Genomic DNA, 17,536 nt, shown 5'->3' on the forward strand with positions numbered 1-17,536 from the left:
CAAACAAAACAAAACAAAACAAAACCTCATTCTGCAGCCTTGAATAGATATGCTTTAAAAATATAAACACAAAAGAATGAAGTGAAAACTTAAGATTCTACCACTACCTAAATATCTATAAAATGGCTAGAGCACTGGAAGGAGGCTCACCAGGCCATATTAGTCCAGTATACAAAGAAGATCATGTAGAGACAAAGCCTGCCAGCAGCCTTAATTCCTCAGAAAACCTCAGCCCACATGTAGCCATTAGCCAAAGTAAACACGACAAGAGAAGAAGCATCAGAATTGTCGGTAAATTCTGCACAGTTGAAATCTAAGCCATCAGTTTCATTAATTCCCAGAAATAACAGCCAAGTGTAAACACTGTGTAGCTTTGTGATTTTATAGTTGGGCCAGTGCAAAGGTTTAAGGAATTTTTAAAATCATATAATTGATGGCACGTACACAGACAACTTTGTATCTAGTTAGTTTTTAAAGTATTTGTTCAATGTAAGTGAAATACCATCAAAGAATTTAGGATGGAAAACCCACATAAGACGTCAAGTTCAAGTGAAAACCCTAAGGAGCTTCTGAGAGACTTGCAACACCTTGAAAAAATATAATCTGGTAGTTCCATCTTGCTGACTGACTCAGCATGGGAGTAAGGCCAGCTTTAAGCAGCTAAAGAGGTGTTTAATTTTGTCCAGAATCTACAACATCCTAATTGCAAATTTGCACTCTAATTTGTAGTGACCCCAAGTAGTAGGATGTTTTCGTGTGGAAGTGGGGCCCATGAAGAACATTGCAGGCGTGCGTTTGAATTGGAGTGATCTCTGAGAAGTGTCCTAGTGGCTTATAGCCTAATCAGCCACAATGGCATGTCAAGTTGGCTCATTTGGAGCTGATATCATATCCTTACTAAAGACCCCTTGTGGAGGAACTGGAACTCCTCACCAAAAGGCTGTGCCTCACAGTGTCGTGAAGAACAGGGACAATGACCCAGATAACTCAGACCCAAGAAAGGTGCCACTTTTGCCTCAAACTGTCCAAGAACAGGGGCTTTGTAGTGAGAATATTTGAGAGCGGAGATAAAACCGTCCTGGAATTATCCATACTGTCTCCATGTCTCCATCTTCCCTTTGCTTGGCATGAGGATACAAGCTATTTACACTGAATTAGGTAAAATAAGCAGAAGATACTTCTGAAACCATTATTTTATGTTGGCAAGTCGTCTTAGAGCTCATTAAGAAGACTTCTTTGGCAGAAACAGACTCACAGATACAGAAAACAAATGTGTGGTTACCAACGGGGAGAGGGAAGAGGGGGAAGGGCAAATTAAGAGTATGAGATTAACAAGTATAAACTACTTTGTATAAAATAGATAAGCAACAAGGATATATTGTACAGCACAGGGAATTATACTCATCATCTTGTACTAACTCATAGTGGAGTATAATCTGTAAAAATGCTGAATCACTATGCTGTACACCTGAAACGAGTATAATATTGTAAATCAACCGTACCTTAATTTAAAAAAAAAAACCTACTTTGGAGTGGTTTTTAGTACTCATTTGTAGGAGAAACTGCCTTGGGAATGATTAATAGAAATCTGTAATTGAGTATTCCTAGTATCTGTGAGGGGGAAAGACAGATGGCATAAAATAGGGCATTTTATCCTTTGCCGTGGGGTACTGAGTGCCTTTGCCTCTCTACAGAGGGATCTGTGAAATGCAACGTAGAGCTGTAAACTGGGCTGGTTGGGGAGGGTCCACCTTTACTAGACCAGGGTCAGCAGCACCTTAGAGAGCTAGAAAGTGGCATGATCATGACCTTGCTGGTACCAAAGTCATACATTTGTTTTAGGTTCTTTTCTCATATACAAGACAGCAGTATCCCAAGGTAACTGAAGAAAGAGGAAGTTCGACTCCTTTTCTGGCTATTAGATCTGAGAAGTAGACTGGCTATGTGGTCTGGCATAGAATCAGTCATCAAAAGATGTGTCATTATTTGGTGCATGTCACCTTGTGCAGACATTTTATTATGATTTTCTCCCTTTCTCTCATCCTCTGACCCTTGTTGCCCCTCTGACAACAGGTGTAGAAGACATCGTGGCAATCATGATTCCTGAGCCCAAAGGGAAGGAGATAGTAAGCCTGCTGGAACGAAACATCACCGTGACGATGTACATCACCATCGGAACCAGGAACCTGCAGAAATACGTCAGCCGCACCTCCGTCGTGTTCGTCTCCATCTCCTTCATCGTCCTGATGATCATTTCCCTCGCGTGGCTGGTCTTCTATTATATCCAGAGGTTTCGATATGCAAATGCCAGGGACAGGAACCAGGTGAGCAGCAAAAAGTTTAAAAAGAAAAGACATAAAACTCATTACAGAAGTAAGACATATTATCGTGTAAACTTCAGAAATCACAGAAAATACCAAGGCCCCACTCAAGATGAACCCAGTTAACATTTACTATATAGTTTTTCAGATCTTTTCCAAATACACATCTTTTGATGTGTTGCTAGCATGGTTCTCTAGAATGGTGGTGCTTTGTCCCACATTCCTGATGCTCATTTTTTAGGTAATTATTTATTTGTTTAGGCACAAAATAAAGGGAGATAGTGGAAGGGAGCTGAGATCATGCTAATAGCATCAACCTAATTTGGAAAGAGCCGGGTTTCCTCCTTGTGAACAGAAGGAGACAAAAAATAAAAGGTATTTTAAAAAGCAATGAAGTTTGGAAGAGACAACACATACACATAGTATAAAATGCAAAAGGTATGAAATAGTGTATAGTGAAAAGTAACTGCCTTCCCATGTCTGTCCCCCAGTGATGTAGTGCCTCCCCCTCGAATGTCTTCTTTTCCAGGGGTATTTTATGGGCTTACAAACACATACATGTGTGTGTGTGTGTGTGTGTGTCTGTGTCTGTGTCTGTGTTTAAACACATGATAAAATGATAGCACACGTAACTCTGTACTGTTATTTCTTACTTCTTCTTGGAGATTAACTCTTATCAACACTCAGTGCAAGGTGCTTTCTCATTTCTCAGGACTGTACAGGTAGACCTTGGAGATATTGCAGGTTTGGTTCCAGACCACCACAATGAAGCAAATACCTCAATAAAGCAAGTGAACAGGAAGTTTTTGGTGTCCCAGTGCATATAAAAGTTACATTACACTATACGTAGTCTGTTAAGTGTGCAATAGCGTTATGCCTAAAAAAATGTACATACCTTAATTTTAAAATATTACTAAAAAATGCTAACCATTATCTGAGCTTTCAGCGAAGTGTAATCTTTTGCAGTAATAACATCAACAATCACTGATCACATATCACCATGACAAATATAGTAATAATGAAAAAGTTAAAGGTATTGTAAGAATTACTGAAATGTGACACAGAGACAGGAAGTGAGCAAATGATGTTGGAAAAATGACACAATAGACTTGCTCGATGCAGGATTGCCACAAACTTTCAATCTGTAAAAATCCCACATCCGCAAAGCACAGTAAAACGAGGTATGCCTGTATAAAGTTTTATTTTCTGCATAGACCACAGTTATTCAGCCAGCTTCTGTTGATGGACATGTTTTCTTTTATCAGAAAACAAAACAAAACAAAACATACACACACAAGCATGTACATGTGACACTAAGCACATTTGTAAATATATCTGTATGGTATATTTTGGCAGTTTTATAGCTAGGGCAATGGGATGTGTATTTTAAACTGCAATAGATACTGGCAGATTGTCTGCCCAAAAGGTTGAACCAATTTATACATTAAGTAACAATATAGTAATACTGTTTACACTAATATAAACATTTGTCTATTAGTATATTAATTTAATACTGCTTGTACTAATACAGACAGTATGCTAATAACAAACACACAGTTTCCCCACATCCCCACCAAATGAATGTTACACCTTTATATTGTATGTGATTTAATGTTAAAAATGGTATCATGTTTTTCTTATCAAAAGGAACATTCATCATCTCTTCAAGTAATGTAGAAAAAGTTAATGTTTTCCTATGAATTATCTGCTTATATTATTAGACCACCTCAGTTGAGTTGTTGGTCACATTTTATTGATGTGTATAAGCTCTTTTTTTGGTATATATGTATTTTTTATTGAAGGATAGTCAGTTTACAGTGTTGTGTCAATTTCTGGTGTACAGCACAGTGCTTCAGTCATACATGAACATACATATATTCGTTTTCATATTCTTTTTCACCATAAGTTATCACAAGATATTGCATATAGTTCCCTGTGCTATACAGTATGAACGTGTTTATCTATTTTATATACAGTAGTTAGTATCTGCAAATCTCAAACTCCCGTTTTATCCCTTCCCACCCCCTCCCACTCCTTGTAACCATAAGTTTGTTTTCTACAGTCTGTGAGTCTGTTTCTGTTTTGTAAATAAGCTCTTTACTAGTCAAATCAGTTAACCCTTTTTATGTGAATCCTATATATTCAATTTATTTTCCTTCCAACTTGTCATTGTCTTTGATTTATCGTTGGTGCTTTTTGCCAGGCAGAACTTTTGGAGTTTTACATAACTGAATTTATCAATTTTTTATAGCTCCCAAGTTTTATATAATAAGAGCTTCTATAGGCCAAGACTATAGAAAAACAGTCTCTCATGCTTTCATCCACTACTTTTTAAATTTCATGTTTATGGTTAAAACTTTAATCTACCGAGAATTTATTTCAGAGTAGAGAATAAAGTACAGAGCTAACACTTTTTTTTTTTCAGATTGCCTACCAGTTTTTGTAACTGGTATTTATTGAATAATTAATCTTTTCCCTTTCATATGCAGAACCCTCATTTAGCATGTATTAGAGACCCATATGTATTTGGTTCTATTCCTGTGCTCTCTAAAATGTAGCTTTAATCTGTCTATTCAGATTCCAGTACCACACTTCTCTGAATATTTTAGCACCATAATATGTCTCATATCTGTTCGTGCTCATCATCTTTTATTGCTCTATCTTTACTTTTTTTCATGTTTTTCTTTATATGAATTTAGAATCACTTTTAACTAGTTTTCTAATTTATAGAATAATTTAGAAGGAGTTTATAATCTTATGATACTGAATCTTCCTTTTCAAATACAGTATATGTTTCCCCTTTATTCAGCTCTTCCTTTTATTCCCTAATAGCGTTTTTAAATGTCCTTATTTAATCTTGCACAGTATTTTTATGTTTATTCCTAGGTCATTGTGTTGCTATTATAAATGGAATCTCCTTTTTCATATAAGAAGGCTTTTGGGTTTTATGTTTATTTTTATATTATTATAATTTAATAATTTGTATATTTATAATTTATTATCATTTAAAATTATCTTATTAATAGCAGTAATATTATATAGTATATATTATATACAGGTGTGTTGTAAGGACTCTCTATATATTTACATACTTAATCCTCTTAATTACCTTACAGTAGGTAATTTTATTGTCTCTGTTTTACAGAGGAGGAAACAGAGAGGTTAAATAACTTGCCAAGGTCACACAGCTAGTTACGAATAGTGCCAGCAATTGAACCAACATCAAGGCTTTAGAGTGTATGCTCTTAACCACTACGCTGTAATATTTGTGATTGCTTATCAGGATGACACTAATAATATGCACAGTCATTGATAGTTTACTTCTTTCAGATTTTAAACCTCCTATTTTTTTTTCCTGTTGTCTAATTTCACTGACTTGTGCCTCCAAACTCAATTAAAGTAACAGTGGCAGCAGCGATCATACTACCCTTCATTCACGATTGAATGGGAACAGTCTGAATTTAATGGGTTATTTTTATCATGTCTCCATTATTTTATTCGTTCTCCATGTAGCCTCCTAGGTTGAGCTATATTTTTAACATGTAATGTAAAGTCCTTTTTTGTTCAGAGTTTTAATCAAGAATGTATTTTTAATTATAACAAATGCCTTTTTAGCAGCTATAGTCTGGCTTTTCTCTTTTGACCTATTAACAGGAGTGGTTTAAATGAATGGATTTCCTAATATTGAACCATCCTGAATTTCCAGCACATCCTAATCCTCTAATGTGTGCTGTATTGTTTTGTTCAGATCGCATTTAGTATAGTAGTTATTTTTTACCTTGATATTCACATGTGAAACTTGTCCATCATTGACATTTTTATCATGTTTAGATAATAGTTACACTGGCTATATCAGAAGAATTTACAAATTTTCTTCCATTTTCTGTAGTCTAGAGTTGTATCTAACTTGGTAGTCACTAGCCATGTGTGACTATTTAAATGAGTTGTAATAAAATAAAATTTAAAATTCCATCATACTAGCTGCATTTCAAGTGGCTACTATATGGTGGTGCATGTATAGGACGTTTTTATCATCCCAGAAAGTATCAAACAGCTCAGCTCTAAAGCATTTTAAACAGCACTGGAATTAGCCGATCTTTGAAGTATTAAAGATTGTTTTTGTAAGCCAATAAGGTCTAAGTTGTTTGTTTTAGGAGAACAGCTCTTTGACTTTTTTAATTCATTTTATGGCAGTCGGTCTGTTTAAATTTTCTATAGCTTCTGGAACTATTTTTTTAAACATTTTTATTGCTTTTTCTGACTCTTAAAATGATACCTGCATATTCTAATAAATTTTGACAATCATAGGAAAATACTAAAATAGAAGACAAATCACCCATCACCCTACTGAGGTGCTAACAATTGGGTGCATAACCTTTCAGACTTTTTAACCCTCTCTATATATTCAGTAAATTGTCATATATTGTGTATATATGCATGAGATAAACACATATGTAAAACATTTAAGTTTGTGTACTTTTTTTTATTTAATGATGAGCGTTTCCCCCCATCATTAAATAATTTTTGAAACATGACTTTTACTGGCTACATAGCAGTCAGGTTCCACTTACCAACTGGGCAAGTTACTTTATGCTTTAGTTTTCTAAACAAAATGGGAATATACCTTCTTTGTATAGTTATAGAGAGGACTAAATGGCTTAGTGTATCTTATATTTTAAAGCCCCTGGACGTGATTGATCACTTATAAAGCTCTCAATGAATAGTATCTGTTACTACTGTCATAAAGATTCCATAACAATCATGTACACTTCCAACTTTGCCACTGTTATTAAATATTCTGGAATTTAAATGGACGTTACCAGTTAGACACAAGACACTGAAACTAGATATAGAACTAATATGTTCAGTTCCACTGGTTCCTAAGGGGTCCATTTGGAGAAACCATACGTATGTAAATCAGTTATTGCCAAGATACTTACCCAGCTGACCCAACAACGATAAATAGAAATGGTATCCCTGTCTCCCTTGAGTCTACAGATAATCCAAGCCATCGTTGAAAATTGAGGCAAGGATGAAATTTTAGGCTTGAATTAGTTGAGTAACTCTTTCAATTGCGAGTTCATTTTGTGCAGGTAATATACATCACATTTCTGTCTCGGCATGTGCGTACTCTGTAATGTGTGTGAAAAGTAAATTAGAAGTTGAATGAAAGTGGTTCATGGGGTGTAAGGTTTTGCTCCCATTTTATTAACTTTCCTTGAATTACGGGATGTTACCCTCAGGGTCAGTCAGTGAATTTGGAGCATGCTAAAATTAGCATTGCTTCTTGATCAAAACAGACACCATACTTTAGCCCTTTTATGAATGAAACAGAACATGTAATTTCCCTTGTAAAAACACTTCTCTTTTGATGGGCAGTGCTTCATTTCATTCAACAGGAAGTTCAGCTGTAAAAGCTATAGCACTTGTAGGCATCAGGTTAACCGAAGTCATTTGTTTTTATTAAACATTATTGGTCCTTCAGAAAGAGTGACTCTGGGGTTAGATGTAGGCTCACCGCCTGTAATGGAATGTCAAAGGCATGAATGTCACCTTGGTGAAGTGCCTAACCATTCAGATACATGACAGAAGGACTGAACCTGAATTAGCCAGAAGAGCGCCTCAGTCTCTGCTCAGCTCTGCGCAGATCACACTTAGAGGGGAGCCACCGTCATAGTCCAGGGCCTTCCATGTCACACTGGGCCTGGAGTAGATCATTTCAATGCAGTGTCCCACGGAGTAAGATTTGCTAGATGTTCTTTACCTTAGTAACCTCACAGCAAGGTCTTTTAGATGATGACAGGGAGATTAAGAGCTCCCACTCAAAGTGGAGAGGGAGATTTGGCTGGTGTGTTGTGTTTCCTAAAACAACTATACCGAGACAGCGCCAGTGCCCAGGTAATAGTTAAAGACACAGCTTTCGAATCAGACAGATCTGGATTCCAAGTTTTGCTCTGGCCATTCCTAGTGGCATGATCTTGTGCGGGCCTCACCTTCCTATGCCCAGATTTCCTCACAGGTAGGGTGGGAATGATCAAAAGTCACCCCATAGACTTGATGCAAAGACCAAATGAGAAAACACGTGTGACAGGTTATCAGAGAGTGGTTAACTGGACTGTCTTTTGTGGATAAAGCAATTCTTAGAAAATAGTATTTCTCCCCAAAATATAAATAGTCCAGTTCTTATATAACTCACATATAGTTAAGTCCACGGCTGTATAGCCCAGGTGACACGCTTTGAAACAAAATGGGGTTCTTTTCCAGAGTTATGGGAGAAGACTATAAAACTCTATATGTAGACTAGGGAAAAAGAACCTACTATTCTTGGAGAATAATTTTCCATGCAGCAGTGTGTTTTAATTGACAGTAACAGTGCATGCACACTGTAAAAAAAAAAAAGACAAAATGAAAGAGTGTTTATTTAAAAGTAAGTATTCTTCCCCCTCAGACTCTTTTTGTCAAATCTGCTTCCTCCAGCTCTCCCCAGAGGCAACAACTCTTAGCAGTTCCCTTTGAGTGCTTCCAGAAGTTTCTGTGTCTACAAATAAGAAAAGTTCCTTTCTACATTTATTGCATACCCAAGGACTGTGCCTTCACGTAGCATACATTGTAGTGGCACCAATAGGCAGTCTTGTAAAGATAGATATGAGCCCACTTGGAGGGTGGTACGGTGGTCAAGATGGCAGGCGATGGGTTTGGAGTTGAGTGATGGAAGTGGAGAAGCCGGGGGGTGTCAGATTAGGGCAATACTTCAAAACTCTATGGATTATATGTAGAACATAAAGAATAGATCCTAGTTTATACCTGATGTGCCAGCCTAATTATGAATAACCCACATTTTATTCACAAGTGTTCCAGTTTAGATCATTCTCCTGTGGTTACCATACGTGAGGGGAGGAGAATCGAGGGTGCAGTTAGGTCCATTCCTGCAGCGTTAACTGAAATGGGAAAAACAGAAGATGAGATCCAGAGGGGCTGGGGAAGCCAGCATTTCAGTGTGGAGATATTAAATTTTAGAAGCCTGTTGGTTACTTAAACAGAGATGCCAGGTAGGTAGCTCAGTACACAAGTCGGGAGGTCGGGAGAGAAGAACTGGAGGTGGAAATACGGGAGTCATCGGTAGAGAGATGCCGTTTAAATGATCGCGACGGGTGGCTGCCCTCGGACATGGGTGTCCAGAAGAAGCCTGAAGACAGCCTGGTCTATGCTAATGCGGCCTTGTGCCCCAGTCTCTCTGGGGCCAAAGCAAAGGGAACGAGGTGCTTTGAGGATCTAGACTTGAGGGGTCTTCTCTCCCAGAAGAAGGAAGAGCTTCCTGAGGAGGTGGCTTGGGTTGAGACCAAAGGATGGTTCGGCACCAGCTAGAGGAAGAGGAGAGGAAAGAGAGTTACGTCCTGTTCAGTTTCACCTCGGTTCTTTCCGTTTCCTCTCACTCGATGCTCCCCCTTGGTATTTATCACTATAGACTCTTCCCATCTTTTCTGCTACCTTGGTTCACTCACTACTCATGGACTTCTGCGTAAGTCTCAGTGTATATAGGTCTCCTTCTAGCAAACAACCAAAGCTTACTTTTCTGGAAAAAATGCCAGTAATTATTTTAAAAACTAAGGATAAAATATCAAAGAGAAAAATGAATTAACGAGGGGAACATCTCCTCTTCTACCTATTTGCTTTAACTGTGATCTGCTTAGGGAAGTGCCGCCTGGTGGGTACTTCATAGATTTTGATTGGTTGGTCAGCTCGCTGGTTGGCTGCTTGGCTGGTTGGCTGAAAGGCTGATTGACTGGCTGGCTGGCTAAACATTGGTTGGTTAGCTAGCTGGTTAATAGGTTGACTGGCTGGCTGGCTGGCTGACTGGGTAGATGTTTAGTGATTGGCTGACTGACTGGTTGGTTGGATGATTGGTGAAAACTGAGAATAGTAGTTTAGCTTTGGCTTTAAAGTCAGACTAAATTTTATTCAGATTTTGACTGACCTATCACTAAGTCTATGATATTAAATAATTTACTTAAGCTCTGTAAGTCTCAACTTATTCTATAAAATAGTGTTTTTCTTATAATGTTGTTGAAGGATAGAGGTGATACTGCATGTAAAGCTTTAGCATGGTACTTGGGACATGTTAACTGTTCATTAATATATGCTCACTGTTTTAAAGAGAAGAAAGAAGCTTGAATGTTACTTACAAAAGGAACAAAGTTAGTGAAAGCAAATGATAATTCTGTTTAAAGGTTTGCCTCATTTATCTTAGTCCTTCATATACATTTCACTGCTGCAAATACACATCCATTACAGACTAGAAGTACATATACTGAAGAAGGAGATTACAACATGTGGAAAACTCACTAGCACACGAGCGAACCATTTTTCTCATTGACAAATTAAAACGTAATTCTCTCCCACCCCCTCCCTCTCCCACTCTTCCTCCTTATCCTGTCATTGCATTGCTGCAAGGCTCATTAGGATAGTAACTTTCTCTATCAAAAAAAGAAGTGCAAAAATATATTGTTTCTTGACATGGGTGATGGTGTTACCCAGGTGTTTGCTTTGTAATTATTTGCAAACTGAATGTGTATGTTTATATATTTCCCTATGTGCACACTCACACAGGAAGGAGGTGAAGTTGACATGTAAGAAGGTGACAGAATAGGATAGTACACACCAAATAGAAGCCTAGGTTAAGGCTTCTACACACCTTTGCTTATATAGCAAGGGAAAGTGTTAAAATTCCAAATTGAAAGGAATACACAAGCAATAAACCCTGATTGTGAAAAAGAGGAGATAAAGATTATTCCAACTACTCCAGATTGGCTGTCTCCACGTCACAAACTGAGTGACTACAGTGGCCAATTATGAACCTTTTTTTTTTTTATGCTAGTCTTCATCGATGTGACCTGCGCTGGAGTCACAGTATGGCAGGATCTTTCCATGTCATATTCCACCCGCTCAGCATCAGGGATGAAGAGCTTCTCTTGATGACAGAGCTCTTTAACAGGCCGCGATGAGTAGAGCCAGAGTACACAGATAGCTCTGCCCCGTCTCTCCCAGCCATCTTCATTAGCATTCATGCCACTTGTGCATGACCTGAAAGATAGCTGCCCTGGTGCACTGAATGCCGTCAGACACAAAGTCAAAGATTACACATCTGTATTACTAACAAGCGGCTTTTGTTTTTTCAGCGCCGGCTGGGAGATGCAGCAAAAAAAGCCATCAGCAAGCTCCAGGTCAGGACCATCAAGAAGGGCGACAAGGTACCAGCCTCTTTTCTTTTTGATGAGGAGCTAGTCAAAGACCTTCCTGACTTTTCTAGCAGTCAGGGTAGAAGAGAAGGAAGGATGAGAAGGGGTTACATGCTAATACTTCTCCCATAAGCCTCAGTTATTATACCCATCATTATTAAAAATAATTTAAAGCAGTTTATAAAATGCATACAAGAGGACGGTGAAGGAGTTGGATAGAAAATATGAGAAGTTAAAAAGTAAGTGTAGTAGTACACCCCAATGTTCATAGCAGCACTATGTACAATAGCCAAGGCACGGAAGCAACCTAAGTGTCCATCAATAGATGACTGGATAAAGAAGATGTGGTATGCATATGTATGTATGTGTGTGGGTGTGTGTGTATACATATATATATACACACACATACATACATATATATAATGAAATATTACTCAGCCATAAAAAAGAATGAAATAATGCCATTTGCAGCAACCTGGATGGACCTAGAGATTATTATACTAAGTGAAATAAGTCAGAACAAGACAAATACCATATGATATCGCTTACATGTGGAATCCAAAATATGAAACAAGTGAATTTATTTACAAAACAGAAACAGACCCGCAGACATAGAAAACAAACTTACGGTTACCAAAGGGGAAAGGGGCAGGGGGAGGGATAAATCAGAAGTTTAAGATTGGCATGTACAAACTACTATCCATAAAATAGATTAACAGCGAGGTCCTACTGTGTAGCACAGGGAACTCTATTTAATACCTTGTAGTAGCCTACAATGGGGAAGAAAAAATTGTGTAACAAAAATAGATGAAACCAGGATAAAATGGCACACAAATTCATTACCTGAAATGAACAGCAGACATCGGTCCCAAATTTAGGTTGGGACTCTCCGCAGACAATGCAAAGAAGGAAACAATAGTCAATATCCAAACAAATCCAATGACCTTATTCCAGTGTCCCATAAGATAAAAACAAAATGGCCATTCCGGGTGTTACAGCTTGAGAACGTTTTCCCGTGGATCCTTGCAAGGAAGACAGTGCCAGTTACATGCCGAGTTATGTCCTCCACTGGCGTCTGCAGTAAATGCAAGAAGCAGATTTAGTCCTTCTGAAATCTGGTTTCCAGAACCCCAGAGTCAGTTGCAGCGGCCTCCCTAGCTGCAAAATGATGACATAAAGCCAGATGCAGAAGCATGTCTTAAGGAAGGACCACAAAGCCGGCCAGTCTAGCCCACAGGCCTCTAGAGGCCTCTGTTCTCCCCAGGAGAATTTTTTCCCCCAGGAGAAATTTTGGAGTAGTGGATTGCAGTGTGTGACTCTGGGGCTCCTTGGGGCATTGTAGGAGATTCACAACTCTATGGGCACAAGAGGTGTTGTCTCTAGCCTGAGTAATTGATTTGTCTCACCAATTATATCATATTTTTCAACGGTATAAAAATACCATTGAGCTTAGTAAGGTAAAATTCAGTTACAGCCATCAGTAAATTTAAAGTACACTTTTTATTACTTTTCTCTCCTCCAACAGAGAATAATAAAAGAACAAAGACTGTTATATAAGGGATATATTATGGGATATTGGAAGAGATTTATGTTCTTGAAAAGAAAGCTGGAACCACAGTTTTTTAGAGTTGCGTACGTTAGCGTCCCAGGGAATGGCTAGATTAAATATCATTCAGACAATTCTCTGTGAACAGTGTTTCTCATCCTCAAGATTTTGATATGTCACCTCTGATTATGATAAGCAGCATTATTAGTCACGGGACATTAAGATACAAATTCCTCACCAAAGCTCTTGCAGCGGAACCAGGAAACAGAAAGGGGAGATTGGAAGGCAGAGAAGCTAAGCCAATACACAGTGAATTATTGATGAAGGGAACTGGCAATGAGACGGTTGAAAGCCTTGCTCCGGGCACGCTCTCTGTGGGCTTGTTATTTGTGTGTTTACAGGAGTGGATGCTCTGGAAGCAGACTCATACGTGCTTTCTCTGTTGCAGGAAACAGAGCCTGATTTTGACAACTGTGCAGTTTGTATCGAGGGGTACAAGCCCAACGACGTTGTCCGGATCTTGCCCTGCCGGTGAGTCGCTAGGCTGCCTGCTTTTGACTGGGGCGTGTGTGCAGAGTGCCTGCTGGCCTCGTCCTGCCAGGTCAGTCGCCCAGATGGTTCCGTATTTGAATAAGAAACCACCAACAGGCTCATTCTTTTTGTGTAACCTTTCTCCTGGAAAGCGCTTTGTGAAGTTAGAAATACTTTTCTGATCCTCTTGGCACCCAAGGAAGTTTACGGCTGTGACCCTGAACATTGTGACCCACAGTTTGATGATGTGGCTCCAAGTACAGGTCTTTTTTAACATCACGTCAGTGATGTTCAGGATCATACGTGCTTTTACGAGTGCTATTTTAATTAAAATAATAAACTCTTCCAAACGTTTTATGAATGATCCCATGATCTGCAACCAGAATCCAGTCGAGAGTGAGGAAGAAGCCAAAGGTAGATTCCATTTCCCTTTGTTTTTTACTCACAAGAAGAGAAGGTGACAGTCACCCCAAAACTTCTAGAATCTAGGGGAGGAGGCTAGCATGTGTAGTTGGAAAAACTTCCCAGGTAATTCTCATATAATCTTAATCCCTCTCCCTAACTGAAATTCACTGTTATGGTGTCTGGATCTTTTTTATACAGTTAAAATTACTTAAATGTAAATACTTCAGTGAAATAATATATTTTAAAGTTGCCAACAGCATTTCTTTTTAGTGTTTTTGCATCTGGGCAAGTGTCCTAAAAATAAAAATTAAATTCTGCCTTCAAGAAATGTTCTTCATTTAGAAATACTGGCTTTAAAAATTCTTCGAGTATTTAAGTAAATAAAGTAGAAAACATATACCACCAAGATACAAAAAACAATCCATTCGGTCATAAAGTATTGCAGCTTCTAAGAACTATTTATTAGAAACACAGAAAAAAGTGAAATATGCCCAAGAGGAATTAGTTTAATAATCCTAAATGACCAAGAAGTGACAAAAAAGGGACAAGATACTCAAATAGATGCGGAAACTCCAAGGGGAATGAGTCGTGCTTGAAATGCTGGCAGGCAGGTTAATCATTAGGAAAATGGGCCTGAGGAAAGTGCACTCTGGTGGCCCCAAAGCCTTCAAGTGGGATTCGCTTTCCTTAATTTATAGATGCTTGACTGTCTCAAAGACCAAATCGTAAATCGGGACACGTGAAGACTCAGTAGTGTCCTTCATATGAGGGTATATGAATTCCTTCATATTTATATATAAATTCTCTCTCTAGACATTACATTTGGTATTTGCTTGGCGATTTTTAGAAACACTGGCAAAGAATGGTGGTATGTGACATGCAGAGAGCCTCTCCGGGTAGCATCTTTCCTCTCTGCAGTATTTTATTAAGGGTTTTATAAAGCCTCATAGCTATAAGCAAGGAAAATGCTTGCTTTTATTTTCCTTTGGAGATGCTTAGAGCCCTGTGAGGCTCCGACTAATAAAAAATATTCAAAGCTAAAATTAAAGCTAAATAACATCTTTTTCCTGAAAATCCAAAGAACTTTACCAATGAAATTAAGAAAATCTGTTGTAAAAACTATATATAGGACTTAGCTCTGTAGTTCATCCTGTATAAAATAGCTTGTTCGCCTAGAGCTCTTTCATAGGTATATTTCATGTTACTACATACAGTTGCTAAAGGATGCATAATATCCAAGTCATAGATGTACCGCAGTTTAATTTACCATGCCCCTGTGGTGGACCATTTGCCTGATTTCAGTTTTTAATTATGATAAATGACATTGCTTTAGCAGTATTTAGATTGTCATGATATATTAGTCCAAATCTCCTTTTACAGTGTATTTTTTTGGAAATAGTAACTAAGACAAAAAAATTTGCACTTTAATACTCACCACAAAAGAATAAAACTTTAGGAACTTTCATTTTACTTATACTAGCCCTCGCCCTAAGCCAGATCAGTTTAACCTCAGGCTCCTCCTTTTTTACATCATTTTTTGGTTTTGAGCTCATTACTTGATTCTTTTTTGCTTCAAGTCCCTTATTGTCCATCTGCCTTTATTTCCTTCCTCTGGGCCTTGCTTTAAACAACAAAATACACTGAGCATTACCAAGTACAGGTTATATTAGTTACTGTTTGATCTTTGACGAGCCATGCATACCTATTCTTTGAAGAGCCCATCCAGTTTTTCCATGCGGCTTTTAAAATCAAGATATTTTTGTGCCTGTTGCTGGTTTCTGCCAGGCAGTTTGCACTAATGGATGTTATCAAACAAATGCACTGGCATTTGCTTTTTGCTAGATAATTTCCTCTGGGGTATTATTAAGCCTTTGCTCCTATGAACTTCATAGACTCTCTTTCCCATTATTTCCAGGCTGAGTCATCCACCCAATTCTTTGCATCTCCTTGGAGTAAAAACTGTCTCAGAAAATGTTCCAGCTGTTATCTCTCTTCTCTCACACTCTTTTCCGTGGCCTCCTAACTCTGACATGCTGGGTGCCTCTCTTCCCCATGGTTGCAGTTTGGGGTTGTTGGTTGCCGTTTACCAATCTTGTACCATGACTTTTTCAAAATCATCCTCTTGTATGTTTCTTTTAAAGACACTTGCACAAATTAGGATGAATTAATAAATGACCCTTCCTCTTTATTTGTAGTCATGGAAATGATTAAAGTTAAATCGTACACATACACACTTACCGTTTCTTCCCCTTGTTTTTTCTTCATCAGGGTCCTTCTCTAGCACTTGAAGGCAAGCCTCCCCATTGGGTGAGCCTGCATATGTGCATTAAATGTGAAGGAGGGACCCACAGCAGCACACAAAGTACCTTTTGTGGTTTGGATTTGATCCTAATATGCCACTAAGATATTTTCCAAGGAACTTTGGTTTTGCTGCAGCATACATATGCCAAAACATACAACACACTATATTTTAGGGCTGGTTTTTGTGACTCTGTTAGTACTTGTAATTAAGATTTTAAGCTACAAAAAAGTACTTTATTGAAGTTCTGTTGTCTTCTCTTGTCCAGAGAATAAGTTGGGCTCTCTGATTCTTCTGTGGCTTTTATCCGGTGGCGTTCCCACTGTCCTTCAATGGTTATTCATTTCAAACTGTTTAACTACCCAATTTCAAATGCAGTGTCTCAGAAAGAAATGACCTCTTTGGGCAGAGCAAAAGTCCTTTTTTGTCATTTTTTTTTTAACACAGAGCAATGTGCGCATCCTTTACATGCCTGTACAGTTTGTTCCTATCTGTAAGGTGTCACTAAAGCATTATCACTAATTTGGGGAGATGCTAGCTTCTACCGCTGTCTTTTCCTTTGTTTGCAGACTCTGCCACACAACTTAGGAAAAATTAAAAAGTTCCTTGGCAACAAGCAGACCCTTGCCATAACCTTTTCAGTAGCTAAATGCTTTATTTGGAACAACAAACATTTATTTTGCAGCAACTGTACGCCAGGAATAGTGTGAAGTACCAGAGATGAAAAGATGAATGGCTTGCTCTCTGCTCTAAAGGAAATTGGGCTAGCAGGGTACAGATGGGAATGTAAATAAGTAATCACAATACAGTGTCCTATATGCAGCAGTAATAGCAAAATGAATTAAAAATTTGGAGGAACTAATAACCAGGCACAAGGAAGGTAAGAAAGGCCCCACGGGAAAAAAAAGAAATGTCTTCATATTTTCTAACTGGTTTTTGTTGCCTGTTTCATTCACATTATAGAAAATTTGTAAGATGGATAAATAATTATGTGGGTAACTCCCTCATCAGGTAGCTACTGCTAACGTCTTTATGATTTCTGTTTATTTCCTATGCCTATTTTCTGCAAGTTTGATATACTGCTGTCAACATCAATAATATCCAACTCTTTTCATTATAGAATTTGCTGGAAATAGTATGAACTTACTGTGGCTCATTTTCCTTCAGCCTCTGACTCTGTAGACAGAAGCTGATCGAA

The 17,536-nt window shown here is 38.2% G+C and overlaps 1 protein-coding gene across 1 annotated transcript in view; it reads left to right on the forward strand.

Annotated features, from left to right (window-relative positions):
• The window catches only part of RNF150 (ring finger protein 150), a 225,044-nt gene that overhangs the window by 137,387 nt on the left and 70,121 nt on the right, over positions 1 to 17,536 (forward strand). The window contains exons 2-4 of the mRNA XM_010978921.3: positions 2,074 to 2,324; positions 11,498 to 11,569; positions 13,552 to 13,634. Of these exons, the coding sequence (XP_010977223.3) occupies positions 2,074 to 2,324; positions 11,498 to 11,569; positions 13,552 to 13,634 (406 nt within the window). The remainder of the gene's footprint in view (positions 1 to 2,073; positions 2,325 to 11,497; positions 11,570 to 13,551; positions 13,635 to 17,536) is intronic.

This window comes from Camelus dromedarius, chromosome 1 (assembly GCF_036321535.1).
Source record: "Camelus dromedarius isolate mCamDro1 chromosome 1, mCamDro1.pat, whole genome shotgun sequence".
NCBI lineage: Eukaryota > Metazoa > Chordata > Mammalia > Artiodactyla > Camelidae > Camelus > Camelus dromedarius.